The 18,311-nt window shown below is 35.6% G+C and overlaps 1 protein-coding gene and 1 long non-coding RNA gene across 2 annotated transcripts; both read right to left on the bottom strand.

Annotated features, from left to right (window-relative positions):
- Positions 1-2,070: 2,070 nt before the first annotated feature.
- Positions 2,071-17,269, bottom strand: LOC149842031 (ER membrane protein complex subunit 7 homolog). The gene is made up of 7 exons (XM_089998849.1): positions 17,167-17,269; positions 16,914-16,957; positions 3,790-3,898; positions 2,966-3,029; positions 2,766-2,882; positions 2,541-2,649; positions 2,071-2,456 (listed from the first exon to the last, which is right to left on the bottom strand). Exons 1-7 carry the CDS (start codon positions 17,241-17,243, stop codon positions 2,365-2,367), a joined length of 612 nt encoding a protein of 203 aa, XP_089854975.1. The 5' UTR covers positions 17,244-17,269; the 3' UTR covers positions 2,071-2,364.
- Positions 15,817-16,897, bottom strand: LOC149842032 (uncharacterized). Its single transcript, XR_016430749.1, has 2 exons — positions 16,738-16,897; positions 15,817-16,094 (listed from the first exon to the last, which is right to left on the bottom strand). It is a non-coding gene; the product is annotated as an uncharacterized LOC149842032 (long non-coding RNA).
- Positions 17,270-18,311: the final 1,042 nt, after the last annotated feature.

Raw genomic sequence — 18,311 nt, 5'->3', positions numbered from 1 at the left:
TTCTCAGGTCTGTATCACTCTACTCTGACATCAAAAACTTCTATTTTTATAATTGTTGAAAAGTTAAGAAATAGACCTATAACTTTTCTGTTTTGAGTTAAAATCGAAAACCTATCTAAGGTTCTCTTTTTTTAGCTCAAAAATTAGAATAGAAACACATTTTGAAGACTAAAACAACTGAACAATCTATCTTTCAGATGACGTTTCTCTCTAATCGCTCGTCAGATCAAGGTGATCTTGATGGTGTTGGAAAGCTAACGTACTAATCTTATCTATCATTTTTTTGTTTTTCTTGATTTTCAATGCATGTGGTTGAGCTAAAAAATAACATAAATAGTCAGCAGCACCTTTTCTAGTATGCAGAGCATGCTTATATTTCGGTTTTAGAAAAACGAGAACCCTAAAGGGGTTTTCGTTTCTGACTCAAAATAAAAAAATTATAAGCATATGTCTCAACTTTTCAATGACGGTAAAAACACAGTTTTCGATGTCGAATTAGCGAGATATAAATATGTGAATAATGACTCTTTTGTAAAAAAGCAATCACATATCCGAGAAGAAATTCACATATATTTAGAAAATCACATGTGCAAAAGGTAAAAAGGCATTTTTAAAACCAGATATTTGTGATTTTGAGCATAGGAAAAATAGAAAAAATTATGAGGCATTTCGAAAAATACATCATATTTGTCGTACACTACTGTCATTTTCCATTTTTGTTCTTTTAGCAGAGATGGACCTATTTTGAGTTGAACCACCATCCCAACAATTAGGCTTTTAAAAACAATGTCCAAGAATGATCAGAGTTGCCCTATTTGTATGACTTTTCTTCCAACCAATTTGTCTTGTAAGCCAACTCCCAAGACTTGGCTGTTCACGTTACCAACCAGTATGTTCTCTCTCTCTCTCATACTATGTATCATGTATAGTAGCAAAGGGAAAGGGGTGTAAATGGGTAGAATCAGTTCAGTGGGGCTTCAAACCGCCAACAAACCCAATCTTGAAGGGTGTGCCCAACATGAATCACAGGTTTGGATTTATGTTTATTTGAGGTTCATATTGGAAAAACAGACCAAAACCCAAACCAAATGAATCACAGTTGATTGGGTTTACCTTTAATTTTAGATCCATATGAGCTATGGTCTTATGATTCTGGTTTTGTTGCAACGCTACCACTTTAGGCACAAAAAAGAAATTAGGTGACCAGTGTGGAGGTCTATCTTTCAGCGAAACTTCCCCAACTGTCATCCCTAACTGTGCAAGCTTATGAAAAACTATAATTTGCACACCCAGGCGTTTATCATGGGCTTAGCAGTGGGCTTGCTTGGAAGCGTGAAGTGAGAGATCGGATCGGACGCCCATGGTTATACCGGCTACACACCTCTTCTTGGTTTCTCAATCCGACCACATCAAGTTGAGACTTACCATCTTTTATTTCATAGTCGTATGTGACCCTGCCATTGCCATATGGCGCTTTGACTTTACTTTTTCCCCCTTCTTCCCGGTCCAATATTTGTTCTCGAAGGTCTTCGTTTCCGTGTAGAAGAAAACTCTCCAAATTTATGACCCACCTTTGCTTCGGTGATCTTACAACGAACAGGAGTTTTTCCATTGTAAATTCGTACGGAGCAATCAACGAATTCCCGCGAAATAGAAGATCTACGTGACCAAATTTTCCTGAAAATGGTTATGCCTACAAGAGCTCTGAAAGCCTGCCTAGGTGGGTCGGCTCAAGGCATTCGAGTTTGAAGGCAACATAAACAAAAAATGCCACTTGTTGCATGGAGCCATTCAAAAAGGAAGCATGGGAAAATTGGAATTGATTCCTCCAATTTCATAGATTATCGAATCTGCACCCTTCGACAGAATTCTCACTTCCATGCGATTGGCTACCAATTCCATGGACGACACATGGTGTAACCATACATTTATGAAAGAATCATCTCTCTAAGGCCTTGGATGTAGAGACGATTATGCAGAATTTACAACTCCACATTAGATTTGGCAACCGTTTCATCTTAACTCTTTTTTCAGCCATGCACCAAATCTGAAAGAAAAAACACAAGTGCATTGATCTTTTCCATCTATTCCCTTGGGTAAATTACATGTTAATGGAGTTGCAAGATAATTAAAGCACATAATCATGTGCAATATATGTTTAATTCTTGCACCTTGACCTGTACTTGGCAGCCATGAACATCTGTTCCATACACAAAAATATCGCATCATTCAAGTGCATGCATTAAAAACAAATAACCTTCGAACCGAGATACTGGAGGCCAGTTTTTCCCGAGGTTTCTGATCTTTCAAACAAACAACCACCACTCAATCTGTTTCATGGAAAATAGAAAAACTGTGTCCGCTTTAACTCCTCCCACTCCCAGGCAACAAGTTTGCAAGAGATGGGACTCCCTGGCCTTGCATTTGCTCTTGAGCTCTTTGCATTTCTTCAGGATCTGGCAACACACCAAAACATCTATTAGAGTCGGTTCTAGTAGCGAGACCAGAGCAAAATGCAATTTGCAGTGCATGTACATTACCCAAGTTCTCCATTAATTTTGGCAACAGAAATACAGCGACCAGCATAAAACCCACCATCAATCCCATTGGGCTCTTCAAGAGAGACATAATGGAGAAGGGTTCTCTTTTCTGCAACACAAGATTGATGTGAAAACCCCAGAAAAAGTTCAATCGTAAAGCTAAGATTTTTCCTTTTCTTTTTTTTGGGGCAGGGGGAATGGAGAGAAGGGAATTGGTATATTCACCTCATAATAGTACTCTTCTCTTAATGGTTCAAGCACCAGCTCATTCAAACTCCTCCTGATTTCTGTCAGTGCAGCTTGAACCTTACCCGGGTTCCTGGCACTGACATCCACACGTATCTACACATAAATTTGCCACCTCATAACCAATGTTCTTACACCTGTAATATGATAAACACAGATAGGAAGAAAGGATTACCAACCGGGGAGAAGAAATACCCTAGAGCTGCAACTTCAATAAGATGTGTCCCAGCAGGCACACCATGGCTTTTCTTTAGGTCAAGGGACAGACAATCAACAAGTCAGGTACAAATTATATAATCTTGGCTCAATTTAGAGTGATGCTGTTAATCAGCCACATGCCCATGCATTTTTATTAAGAAAGAAAGAAGAACATGCACGAGTGGGGGCCACACAATACAAAATAAACAGGAACAATTGAAAATCAGATGACATAGCATCCATCCTATTGAGATATCAAGGGAAAAATAGGATTCTCCCGATAAGATATTTACATCACTAGCTACTGCATCATTCTTAGGCTACCTACCTTTCTAATTCTATACAGGGAAAATTTTCTGGCAACAGCATGTGGGTGAAGTTAGGATGTTCTGCAGCATCATTGTCTTGGAAAGGATAAAGACAAGCCTGCACAGGGACAAATGCCCCATGAGATAAACTGGCTTGTGGGGCAAAAAATATATCATTCATACCACCACTTAAAAATAGTGATGCAGTGATCCAAAACAGAACCTCAAAGATAAGTTTTCCAGGCCCCACGAGTACAAGACCAATGATAATTCAGGAATTACCAGTAAAGATGTGGGAGATTCTGGGGAGAAATGTTCCATAGCTCTACAAACAGTAGCAATCAGCAGATATTCAAGGAATCATTTTCTCTATGATATACATATCATCAGGTAACTGATGTTCAGAAAAAATGGGTGAACTTCTGAAATGTGAATATGTATAATGCCGAACCATATAAGCTACACAAAACAGTCAAATGGAATAAAATAAAGGATACAAAGAGAAGAAACCATCTGGTCTGACAAAAGTGACCCTCTCGCCACCATTAAATATTACTTTAACATTTGAAATTTTTCCTAGAAGGCCAATGCTTTGTGCTCCCATACCTACAAGCAGAAAACAGTTTTATAGTAAGAATCATGCAACTAGGAGTACGCAGTGGAAAAAGCTTACACTAGGCTTTCTATTTTCTTTAAGAAGAAAACTTAGGTTGCATATAATGCAGCAGAAAGGGGTAAAAAACATGATCGCTTTATATATTGTTTCCAAAACCCTCTCACAGTTAGAACATCTCTGCAACAGCCAAGAGTAAGAACATCAAAACAGCATATCAGGCTTTAAACGAATAGCTGAGTGAAAAAGAAAAACACTCCAATATTGTTTTCTTGTCTATCAAAATATGCACTCACACTTTTCTTAAAATAAAATTGCATGAATGACACAGATGTGGCTTATATTGTTATATTTCATGTTTGAAGGCATGTTGAAGAATTTATCCTACTTTAAATTATTTAGCTAAGGCAATTTATGGAAGCAAATGCCGACTTTTAATGTTGAACTAACAATTGAGATGTAAGCAAATCCTATCATCATCCTCAAGCTTTATCCCAACTACATGGGATCAGCTTTGTGGATCCTTTTTCTCCATTCCTTCCTATCTAGAGCTACAACTTAGGTTACTTTACAATCCTTCATGTCACCTCTCACTGTCTTCTTCTTTCCTAATTTCTTCCATTTGCATATTTTCAAACTTTTTCACTGGTGTGGAATAGGTCTCCATCTATGTCACATAGGTGCGGGTGCGGATGCGGATGCGGCGATTCGGCACTTTAAAAAAACTTGGGTGCGGGGAGGGTATAGATATAATTTTGAACAGTTTTAAGTTAATACTACGTGTATGTGTGTGCATTTATGTATTTATATATAGATATAACTGGACTTGGTTAGGGTTAACTGAATCTACTTTTGGACAAAAATTTACCTCAGTGTGGTTGACTTCACCTGACACAAAGGAAGCCGTGTCCAAGTGTCGCACCCACATGGGTGCAGGTGCGACGCGGGTGCGGTGCCCTGTTAGAAGAGTCCATGTGACATAGGTCTCCATACAGCATGCCCAAACCTTTCTTACTGATGCCAATATTGTTGTCGTTGGCTGTTTAGGGGAGGGAGAAAACAAAGTGTTTACTATTGTACAACATTCAAATAGATTTGTTATGATAGCGATCCAATGTTTGTTGCTCACGTACCTATACAAATATAATTGCATGTCAATACTATTTATTTTTCCATATCTATACAAATATAATTGCATGACAATACTTTTTATTTTTCTTGATCTCATCCCTTACTAAGAATTAAGTATTTATTTATTTATTATATGGAGTTCAGAAGTATCCAAATGGCATAAAGAATAACGAAATTGGCATCAACCATCTTTCCATGACTAAGAGGTGGAAGTGTAGCCTCAAGGAAGAAACCTCTCCAAACTTTCCAAAAGCCCAAGCCACTCTAGTGGAATATGAGGAATAAGCCCTAAGGCCAAAATTAGTTTGTACAAGATAATGACGTACAAATACCAAGTCAAAGATATCCATCACTTAGATGCAAGTGCAACAGAAATGCATGTAGTCATATTCACACCAAGAATAGAGTATCAATTATAATGACCATGAGATCACTGGATTAATGCTATTCACAGGTCATGCACTCCCTCTAAATTCTTGCTTTCTTGTTACAATTAAATCTTTGCTTGTTGAGCTAGCCAAATCCAAATAATCTTTGGCAATTGAAGGATTCTCAAGAAAGAATTGGAATTGGAGACAATGACCTCAAGTAAAAGGTCAGGATGCAATAGTCATCCCTCCATCAATGAAGCTGATTCAGCATTTCTTTTTTTTGAAAATGGAAGCAGGCTGAGCCTTCAGCCCTCAGCTTAATGAACAAGTCCACTATCTAACCTTGACATTCCATGTTGAACTTAACCGTGGTAATGAATAAAGCTAATAAGGGGCTACAAAAGTTAACAGCTACTATTACTATTAAACAGATTATTAGAACCCATATTTTCTCACATCTCCTATGTTAGAACCCTCAAATCTTCGGCTTATTATGATGCATGCACTCTCGTGCAATCCTATAGAGAATGGCCTGAAAAGTATAAGAAATCATCCACAATCAGATACACATATCTTACAACCTCACAATCTTTTTTGTGAGGAAGCAATTTGCTTATTTGTCCTAGGGTATCATTTTCAGAACATCTATAGGTGGCCCACAAACATTGGGTACCTTATACACGTATCATAAATCTTAAGTGTGTGGGATTGGATCTATCATTTTCACTTTTTTGGAACATCACAAGTTTTTGGTCTGATAGATAACTTTAGCTACAGATATTTTGGAACTCGACACCGCATGTAATGGTGATTAGACCATAAACTTTTGCTATCAGTCTATTTCTTTTATGTTCATGCGATTGCCCAAGATAGATCTCTTGTGTTTCATCCAACATGGTCATATCAGTCAAGAATATTTTGCTAATGTGTAAATGAACTATGATTATATATAACAAAAAAAAAGGAACAAAAACAGGCAAAAATTATATCGCATTCCTATTCTAACCCATGCTTATGATTCATGATCCATAACATAAATGAATGTCTATTTACTTCCTATGTAGCCAAAATCAGTGACCAACAGCTAGTTGGGCAAGTTGCAGCCCTACCGCCTAGGACCACGAAACTAGGTGGTATGGCTCATTTGTGCTGGCTAGTCGGCAACTAGACTGTTCCCACCTAAGCAGCAAGGATAACATTGTCATCTTTTTTATTTGACCTATACCTAAACGTATACATCAAAACAATAAAAGATATATATAATATTATATATATAGAGTCACTAGAATATGTTAACTGGAATACTTTTTTTTTGCAAATCAAACCCAGTAGATGCATTTGGTGTGGTCCATTTCCTAGGAATCGACTATTGGATCATGTATTTTCAACGAAAAATGTGATTTTTGGATGCTTGAATATTTACAAAAATTCTGAGCTGTTGATTTTCAAGGATTAAAATATTCTTCTTATGCATCATAATCGGATGATCCAAGAGTCTGTTTCTATAAAACCAAGCATCTAGATCACATCCATACGGTGAATTTTAAGAAAAAAATTAAAAAAAAACAGATGAAATTCTTGGTTCATACTCCGGTTCACACATTTCTAGTTATATATATATATGAGGGGAGTCGTCCAACCAAAGAAAGGTAAACCGTCCAAACCACTTTCAAAAATCGATTTTAAAAGATTTTTTTGGCAAATATAACCGTATGGTATGGATGCGATCTCTATGGTCAGAAACCTAAGAACCGGCTCATGTAGCAAATTTTTTCGATGCATACGTAGGATTTTATAATGTGCTAAAAATCAACAGTTTGAAAATTTTGAAGTTTTCTAGATCATAAAAATCTAATATATGTAACAAAAGTGTTTGCAATAAGAGTCAGTTATTAGGTTTTTTATCATGATAATCACATCCATGTGGTCAGATTTGCTAAAAAATGCTTTTAAATATGATTTTTAAAAGTAGCTTTGGCGGTTTGTACCTTCCTTTGGTTGGATGGTCTCTCTCTCCCTCCCTCTCTCTCTCTCTCTCTCTCTCTCTCTATATATATATATATATATATATATATATATATATATATATATATATATATATATATATATATATATATATATATAGACACACACACACGAAAGTCAGATGCGCAGTGCAATGTTGTGCATCCTTTTTTTTGTTTTAAGACTTTTAGCGGCTGCTAAAAGTCTTAAAATGCACAATTTTTTTCCACCACTGATCGTGAGCATGATCAGTGGTGCAAAATGGACCAATGTATCTGTTAAAATGTAACTTTTCATATATATATATATATATAGAGAGAGAGAGAGAGAGAGAGAGAGAGATGTACATATATACTATGTATATATGTACATATATATCTCTATACATATACAAATATATATATTGACATATCATTGTAAAACCCGATAAGGGTACTTTTGTCTTTTTTCCTTTTACACATATTTCAATTGAAATATGGTTGTATTTTTTACATTTTATTTTTCTTCTTTTTATTTATTTCTTTTTTCCTCTTTTTATTACAAAATAGAAGGACCATTAGGGTGCCCACCCTTCTAGTCGTTGGGGCTCCCAACGACTAGAAGGGAGCCCCAATGGCCCCTCTCTCTCATTTGTTCTCCCTCAAAATATTTGAGGGCTCTCCCTCTTGTAGAATAAGGGTTTTTATCCCCTTCCACATAATGAAGATGTATATTTTGTAGCCTTTGTGGCTTTGCCCCTTCGTGGGTTTATGTGTTGATACATTACGTGCTTTTGTTTACCCATTAGTGGGTGGGTGTATTCGCACTTCATGTGCACGTTTATTGGTTCATTATTGAACCTAATGTATTCAAAGTTGTTTCCTTACACTGTGTTGACACATTACGTGTTTTTGTTTACCCATTAGTGGGTGGGTGTATTCGCACTTCATGTGCACGTTTATGTTAGAAAGTATGCAGAAATTAATTACAAGAATGCATAATGCATTAATAAGGTCCAATATTAGACAAATACAACCCCATAATGAAGAATAACAAAATGGTCCACTAAGAGACACCATAAGAAGCCTATGAAGAGGCATAAGTTGCACATACTTCATTGAATGAGGGCCTAAAAGGCCATAGAAATACATGGGGTAGAGAGCCCTATTTATACAAGAAAGAGGGCTGAAAAAGAGGATCCATTGGGAGCTCCCCATAGAGATGTTGGGAGCCCCAACGATCACATTTGTGACCGTTGGGGCAACAACGACTCTACGTGGGGCCCCTTATTCAAAATAAAAGAAAAACTAAAAATAATTATTTACATAAAATAGTTGTTTCTAAAAACAACTATGTAAAATAACAAAAATATCCCTATCGGGAATTTCACATATATATATATATATACTTATAAGTGTGTGTGTATATATATATATATGTGTGTGTGTGTGTGTGTGTGTGTGAGAGAGAGAGAGAGAGAACATATATATTTTAACACCCCCCGTCAAACTTTACATGGGGATAGCGAAAAGTTTGAAGATACAAAAAGGAGGGTTTCAGGTCTTCAAAGAATCTTCATTGAAAATCATCATTTTTAGAGTACATGAAAGAACTTTGCAAATGTCGGCTTTTAACTGTCTTTAATGATCATCCTCAAGCTTCTTCCACGATGTATCATAGATACTTCTTTCGTCTCATCTTGGTGATCCTGTGGAACAAGCAAAAAGAACTCAAGTAAAAAATATCTTTGTATCTTAATAAAATAAAAGATAAATAAGATTGACCATATGATTTCATCAAAACAACTATTTAAAAGATATTTCATGCATTTTAATTGAGTATTATGCAAAAATAACTTAAACTTAAATATTCTATTGATAAAACACACTATGTTCTTGAAGAAGGATATGTGCACAAAGGTCATACTAAGAATACTTAAATAAATGTATCTAAAAGGTACAAGAGAGGACACCCACAAATGCACAATTTATATATTTAGAACTGATGCCAAAGATATTTCTCACAAAGGGTTTTATCAATATTTGGTAGTAAGAAGTGTGTGCACGGAGAACACTCACAAGTGCACAAAGACACGCAAAATTATGAAATTTGTATTAAGATTAAAAAGGTTTCATGTATTACAAATATCTTTAAGAACACAATGTTCACATAAGAACTAATGGCTCCCTAAAAAGAACATACGAACGAAAGCATATTTGACACACAAATCAATAATAGGGAGATATTTTAACACAAGATGATCTAATGATTTCTTTCACATCTTAGAGAGAAGAAATTCTAAACAAATGTCACATGTGATCTTGCTAAAAATGTCCACCCAAGAGTCAAGAGTGAAAGATATTTGAGTAGAAAGCCTTACACATTGAGCAAATTCTTACTCAAATATTTGCAAATACAAAAACTCATTAGGTGGCCGAAAAATCAAAAAACACTTAATATATAAGTTAAATGCCAAAATATTAAATTGGTTTCCAAACATGCATATCAATGATATGATCCACTAGAATATCTTAAAACACAAGTTATGAATGAAATTTTGCAAATTTCAACAATAGTTCATCCACTACAAGCAACTACCTCATTAGTCCTCTAAAACCCACAAATCAAGTGTATAAACTACTAGAACAAGAACATAATCATAATGACATTAAAGACCAAAAGACACACACAAATGTGTGTATAAACATCTCTTGTCTACATGTAATAATACTTGAAATGAGTGTATCAATGACAAGAACAAGATAATACACGCCAATATGGACCAAAAGCATCTCTTGTCTTCGTAAAAAAACACTCAAAATCAAGTATGTTCAGCTACTAGAACAAGAGTATCAAGTCAATCATGGGCTAAAACACAATACATCTCTTGTCTACATAAAATAACACTTGAAATGAGTGAAAGAAGTCAACCATGGGCATACATCTCAGCGACTAGAACAAGGACACAAATGCCAACATGGACTAAAATCACACACAATGGTGTGAATCAACGTGCCTTGTCTACATATAATGACACTCAAGACAAATGTGTTCAGCTACTAGACAAAGAGTATAAGAATATGCCACTACAGGGCTACCAATATACAAAGGTGTAATAATATGTCTTCTCTACATATGATGACACTTAGATAAGAGTTATAAAAGGAGAAGACTTTTGAGGCAATAAGACTTGTAATGACAAACATATAACAAATAAAACATTGATTTTAATATACCTTAAAACATTTAAGGTTTCAAACTTCATACATTCATCACAAGTACACATAATTAAGAGCATTCATAAAAACAATGGCAAAAAATAAACGAGTGACATACTCATAATTAGAGATCACATAACAAGTCATTTTAGAGTCAAACTATAAGTTGACAATCTAAAATGACATAACACGAGGTGCCCATAACTCACCTCAACAAACATCTCTAATATAACAATAATAAGGCATATTAAAATCAATTTTTATTTGTTAATATAACAACAAACATCCATAATTATGTGAACCTGTGATGGATATATGATGGTTGGAACCTTAAATGTTTTAAGGTATATTAAAATCAATTTTTATTTGTTATATGTTTGTCATTACAAGTCTTATTGCCTCAAAAGTCTTCTCCTTTTATAACTCTTATCTAAATGTCATCATATGTAGAGAAGACATATTATTACACATTTGTGTGTTGGTAGCCCTTTAGTGGCATATTTATACTTTTTGTCTAGTAGCTGAACACATTTGTCTTGAGTGTCATTATATGTAGACAAGGCACGTTGATTCACACCATTGTGTGTGATTTTAGTCCATGTTGGTATTTGTGTCCTTGTTCTAGTCGCTGAGATGTATGCCCATGGTTGACTTCTTTCACTCATTTCAAGTGTCATTTTATGTAGACAACAGATGTATTGTGTTTTAGCCCATGATTGACTTGATACTCTTGTTCTAGTAGCTGAACATACTTGATTTTGAGTATTTTTTTACAAAGACAAGAGATGCTTTTGGTCCATATTGGCGTGTATTATCTTGTTCTTGTCATTGATACACTCATTTCAAGTATTATTACATGTAGACAAGAGATGTTTATACACACCTTTGTGTGTGTCTTTTGGTCTTTAATGTCATTATGATTATGTTCTTGTTCTAGTAGTTTATACACTTGATTTGTGGGTTTTGGAGGACTAATGAGGTAATTGCTTATAGCGGATGAACTATTGTTGAAATTTGTGAAATTTTATTCATATTTTGTCTTTTAAAGATACAAGTGAATCATATCATTAATATGCATATTTTAAAATCAAATTGATTTTTTTGGCATTTAATCTATATATTAAGTGCTTATGGTTTTGACCACCTTTGTATTTGACATGCAAAATGAGGTTTTGTAATTGCAATCATTTGAGTGAGATGTTCCTAAATGTGTAAAGTTCTCTACTCAAATACCACTCATTATTTTGCCTCTTAAGTGGAATTAAAACCTTTTAAACTCTTGTGTTTTATACACTCCTTTTATGCTCTTGAGCATTTCCTTCTTGAAATCGCTTTCAAAAGAATTGCTAAAATCAATAACACCTATCTTTCTATCTTGTAAGCTCAAGTAATATTACTTGACTAAAGTATGATTAGAGCATGTTCATTAATGACTCTTAAGTGTTTATTCATTTCATGATATTATATGCATAAGCTCATTATGGCCTTTAGGCCCTCATTCAATAAATTATGTGCAACTTATGCCTCTTCGTAGGCTTCTTGTGGTGTCCCTTAGTGGACCATTGTGTTATTCCTCACTATGAGGTTATGTTTGTCCAATGTTGGACCTTATGAATGCATTATGCATTCTTGTAATTCGTTTCTGCTCACTCTTTAACATGGTATATGATTATGAAATTGGTTTTCTAAAATCATTTTTCATACATAAGTAATTATCTTGTTCTGTCAAATCCTGTGCTTCAAATAAAATAATTATGTTTTTACTATGCATAGAATATCTTTTTACACCGTTACTTTTGGATGAATCATATGATATGGTTTTTGGTTAATTCATCTTGTTTGGAATATTTTACTTGATTAAAATGCAAAGATACCTTTTACTTGGACATTTTTTTGGTTTGTTCCACAGGATCTTGAAGATAAGATGAAAAGAAGTACCTTGGATAGATCATAGAAGATGCTCTCCATTAAAGTCAATTAGAGGAAGATATTTGCAAATCTCAAGGGCATCCTTACTGAAGATTCTTGAAGCCTTGAAGATTTTTCCTCGTGTATTCTTCAATCTTTTCGTTTCCTCACGCAAAGATTAAGGGGGGTATTAAAATGTAACTTTTCATATATATATATATATATATATATATATATAGAGAGAGAGAGAGAGAGAGATGTATATATATAATATGTATATATGTACATATATATCTCTATACATATACAAATATATATATTGACATATCATTGTAAAACCCGATAAGGGTACTTTTTTCTTTTTTTCTTTTACACATATTTCAATTGAAATGTGGTTGTATTTTTTACATTTTATTTTTCTTCTTCTTTATTTCTTTCTTTTTTCCTCTTTTTTTTACAAAATAGAAGGACCATTGAAGGCCCCACCCTTCTAGTCGTTGGGGCCCCAACGGTCATTAATACGACTGTTGGGGCTCCCAACGACTAGAAGGGAGCCCCAATGGCCCCTCTCTCTCTCATTTTTTCTCCCTCTATATATTTGAGAGCTCTCCCTCTTGTAGAATAAGGGTTTTTACCCCCTTCCACATAATGAAGATGTATAATTTGTAGCCTTTGTGGCTTTGCCCCTTCGTGGGTTTATGTGTTGACACATTACGTGCTTTTGTTTACCCATTAGTGGGTGGGTGTATTCGCACTTCATGTGCACGTTTATTGGTTCATTATTGAACCTAATGTATTCAAAGTCGTTTCCTTACACTGTGTTGACACATTACGTGCTTTTGTTTACCCATTAGTGGGTGGGTGTATTCGCACTTCATGTGCACGTTTATTGGTTCATTATTGAACCTAATGTATGCAAAGTCGTTTCCTTAAAGTATCATCAAACACTTTGTGTGTCTGATGATACACCCTACTATATATATATATATATATATATATATATATATATATATATATATATATATATATATATATATATATATATATATATCGGATCTAATTAAGAAGATAATTATGAACAAAATATAGAATATTGTAATGCAAAATTACAATTTTACAATGTGCCAAGGCAGTGTTGTGAAAAGCGTTGAAGCGTAGCGAGGCGCTCCACCAAAAACCGAGGCGAGGTGTAAGCCTCGAGGCGTAAAGCGTAAGTCTCAAATTTTTTTTTTGAAAACTTTTAAAAAATTATAAAAAATATCTAAAAATACAAATAAATAAAGAAATGCTTTATTGATGAAATAACAACCAATAAGAAATAGAAAATCTCAAATAAGTACTAAAAAATATGAGATTAGCATATAAAAGTAACTAAAAACTGGAAAATATATGAGATTAACCAAAAAAAGTTAAAATATACTAAGAAACTGATTACAAATAACTGAAAAATATATGAGATTAACCTACAAAAGTTAAAATATATGAGATTATTCTAAGAAACTGATTACATAACTGAAATAACTGGAAATACATGAGATTAAGGTTTTCTCGACATAAATCTCACATAATTTCACATTGACTATAGGGATTTTCTCAACCAAAAATCTCAGCAGTAATTTATGTTATAGCAGGGATTTCTCAACAAAAAATCTCAACAGAAATATACTTTAAAGTTTTAAACAATAGACTTTTTCAAGGCAAATCTCAACATAAACACACTTTGACAGTAGAGATTTTCTCAACCGAAATCCCAGCAACAATCATGTTAACCATAGGGATTTATATCCACAGAAATTCCAGCAGAGATACACTTTATCGATAATGAATTTATCAACAGAAATTCTAACAACATATCTTTTATAGCAAACATCTATATATTGTGTTATGATCAAAACCAACACCCACAAATAAAATAAAGATAAAACTACTGTACATATATATACATATATATTCAGTTTTACAAAGGACATCAAGCTGCTGAAATCAAAACTAGCATTAACGCTAACTACTGGGGTTTTTGACAAGCCATCCAAACTGTATGAAAAAGAAAAATACAAACAGCATTAGCACTAAGATGTTGGGTTTTACGAAAAGAAATTCCAACTGAATAAGAATCAAGATGTTGTAAATTTAACAACATTAACGTTAACATGCTAGGATTTATAAAACAAATAATACAAAAAATTCAACTGCAAATAGTTCAAGCTGTTGAAATCCAACTACTGGGTTCATAAGAAATAATTCAAACTACTGTAAATCAAAATCAATGTCAGTTGTTGGGCTCTATGAAAAGAAATTAATTCCAATGGAGCATGATAGATTCCCTACTCATAAACGAAGCAGCCAACATTTCATTTACAAGAACAGTACCAATAATTACTCATAAAAACTAAAGAAATGCAAATCCCTAGGGCCCATAACCAGTTTCAAGAAGATTATGCCTCAGAAATCTTGTTGTAAAAAAATAATAAAAAAATATTTTGCGCCTTGAGGCACAGAGGGCCGCGCCTCAAAGCGAGGTGCGCCTTTTGCGCCTCAAGGCGCGTTTTTTATAACACTGTGCCAAGGCATGCTATATTTTGTTTATGTTTATCTTCTTGATTAAATTCATGTTGAATACATCTTTGGTATTGATTTTAGCAATTGATTGCAGATTCTGTATTTTTTATTTTTATTTTTCTTCAACTTTTGATACCAACTAGTCCTGCCTAGTCCCGACTAGGCCTTTTAGGAGTCCACCAGCCAAGCACCGACTAGTGCTTTTGACAACACAGTTTACTCTTACCAATTACACACATATATTAGACCATTAACATGAATTTTCCTTGATTTCACTAGAAAATTTTTGTTTGACAATTGTAGATACTCTTAGATTTAAACATTCAATGAGTTTGTTGTCTATAATATGTTTGTTTCAATATTCTTTTGACAGAAAACATGATATATAAATTGCATGAAGAAGTCATACACACTCTAGTACACCTATTTAAGTTACAATGTTACATAGATTGTAGATATACAATCAATAACTCCTAAACAAAACACACTCACATACTCGAAAAAAATTAATTTCCTTCTGATCATATAATGATCGTGCCATCTAAATGTCTGCCAACTGTTCATACATCATTACTCACTAATTTTTTCCCAAGCATTACAAAAACATTCATGTTGTTCGGACACTGTGGAGTGCAATGAGTGTCCAGCAACCAGAGTCATGCTAAAGACAGAAACAAACTGTAGGAGACGCCAGTTGTAGACAAAGTGTCTGATAAACAGCCAAAGTACCAACCAAAGTCATTTGTGATAGTAGAAGGATCACATAATAAAAAATTGCTCATATCAGGACGCTTCCAAGCTTGAATTTAGAAGTCAAGAGAACTTCTAGTAACATTTTATCCCTCAAATTCACAAATGAAAAGATGATTGCCATAAGATGATCCCCAAAGCTTAGGCGGTGTAGACAAAGTATCTGATAAACAACCAAAGTAGGAAGCAAAGCCAGTTGTGATAGTAGAAGGATCACATATCCAAAGTTAAATTTTGATGTCAACAGAACTTCTAGTAACATTTTATCCCTGAAATTCACAAATGAAAAGATGTTTGCCACAAGATGAGCCTCTTAGACACAACTTATCAGTTTAATGAGGTTAGAAGAGCAGTTAATGATAAAGGTTACCACGAAAAACATATAAGTGAGACTCAAGTAATAAGCAACTATGTACATTAGAAAGGCATGGAAAACCTTCACTCAAAAATACATCCATGCATGAGGATTAACATCACGAAATTCCAAATAGTAGCAACAGATTGATTATGAAACCAACATAAAATTGGAAAAGGAAAAGGTAGATTCCAAATTGCGCATCAAATTGTCCGCTCGTATCAACAAAAGGGTGTCCTATGTGCATAAAAATAAGCAAAAACCAATTTGAAAAAGGTCCCTGGTTGATCGACCGTAATCATGGTGGAGATCCTTTATGTCCTATGCCTAAGGTTCAAATTTTCAAATCCAACAACAAACACATGCCATACAAATCCCACCTACGTTATTCTTCATTCAGTCCAGTTTGAGCTTAACTAACCAGACAAAAACACAACAGCGAACCACAAACGATTGATCCAAAGTAATTCAACATCAGACACACAATAAAGAGAAAGAAAGCAAGAACAGAAACTCGCAGCACAGAATCATGTTTTGGGGTTTTCGGAACTACCAACCCGTATCTAGAGATCAGGAATAAGCTAGGAACTTGCAACGTCAAATACCAATACAATTTCCCAAGTTATCATACTTTTCTGGATATCGTTTGCAACCAGACGCAACTATTGCCTGCTAAACCTCATAATTTCGGATCATGAGGACGATCTAACTACAAAAAAGATCAAAGTAGCACCTTGGATCTTCACTTGGCCATTAATCGTGTAACCATCGCCATTGCTGCGGAGGAAAAAGCAGCGAAAAGTAAACAAATTAATCAAAGTAAACACCAAAAACAAAATTTTAACGAATTCGATCGATCAACGATGATTTCCTTCAAAGGAAAGGATCAGAACCCCCAGATGGGGATCGTCTTCTGAGAGTCGAGGGAACAGTAAAAGATCAAACTAGGGCAAAAAAAACAGGAAAAACGCGACAAGAAAACTAACCCGGAAGGGATCGCGAGAGAAGGAGCGAGGAGTTGAGCGAAGATCGCTAGCGAGATGAGAAGGACGGACGCTTCCATCCCTCGATCGGCCCGATCGTGTCTCCGTGTGAAGAGGCGACAGACAGAAATGTGGATTTATACCGAGCGGCGAGATAGGGAGTCCCCTTGATCCGGACCGCCCATTTTTCGATCGACGGTGGATATTGGGATTATTTTTGGTGCGACAGAGCAACACCATAACCACGATTACGAAGGTGCGGTCCAAGGGCGGGAACGGCCCTGTACTAAGTGGATTTGGTCCCGGATCCGGTTCCGTGCAGATCCATGGGTTTATACTTTTGGACCGAGAGAGATCCAACCCCTGGTGCAGATTAGGGATGACAGTGGACCGGGGGAAAGCGGGGCCCCGCCCCGCCTTGCCCCGTTTGGACCGGGGATGGAGGCGGGGACAAAGGTTAAAATCCATCCCCGTCCGGGGGTGGAGGCAGGGATGGACGTGCACTTTTCCCCACCCCGCCACGATCCCCGCCTCATCCCCGCCCCAACCACTTTTCCCCGCAATATTACCGCCCCGCCTCATCCCCGTTTGAACCGGGGATGGAGGACATGAAACGGGGATGAAGGCGGGGATGGAGGATAAAATCCATTCCCCGCCGGGGATGGAGGCTGGGGTGGAGGATAAAATCTTGAGGCGAGGCGGGGCGGGGGTGGAGACCTTGTCCCCCGCCTCACTGCCATCCCTAGTGCAGATAGCATACTGGATTATGATATGAACAAAGTTTCATTCTGCACTTTCAAGCATAGACACCGGAAGCTTCTTGCCACATGCAAAAGCTCGCTTCCTAAGAAAAGTTTTTTGCTTCCTTGAAAGAATGGGAAGCTTTAGGAGACCCGCTTTCTAAATATAAGAAACTCAGATTCTTTTTACTAGGAAGTTTGCTTTTTTCTCATTTTTCAAATCAATTTTCTTTCGCATTCTAATTTCTTTCTCTCACTGCATATATTTTTCACATTAAATAATAGTTTTTTCTTTTTTAAAGGCAAGCTGGGGTTAGGCAGATCCTCACCCATTATTATTCAACATACCACTGCGTTTTGAATCTGCAATATCCCACCATAAGGAGACATGCACTGACAGCTCCTACC

Source organism: Nuphar pumila, chromosome 3 (genome assembly GCF_984573655.1).
Source record: "Nuphar pumila chromosome 3, dmNupPumi1.hap1.1, whole genome shotgun sequence".
NCBI classification, from domain to species: domain Eukaryota; kingdom Viridiplantae; phylum Streptophyta; class Magnoliopsida; order Nymphaeales; family Nymphaeaceae; genus Nuphar; species Nuphar pumila.
Note: the sequence above shows the minus strand (reverse complement) of the source record. Positions and strands in the feature narration are given on the sequence as shown.

Coding starts and splice junctions, on each gene's coding strand:
- LOC149842031 (XM_089998849.1), bottom strand. CDS start 17,243: ATGGAAGCGTCCGTCCTTCTCATCTCGCTAGCGATCTTCGCTCAACTC. Junction 3,899..16,913: donor TGGCCAAGTGAAGATCCAAG/GTGCTACTTTGA, acceptor TTCTGCTTGTAG/GTATGGGAGCACAAAGCATT. Junction 3,030..3,789: donor CCAGATGGTTTCTTCTCTTT/GTATCCTTTATT, acceptor CCTAAAGAAAAG/CCATGGTGTGCCTGCTGGGA.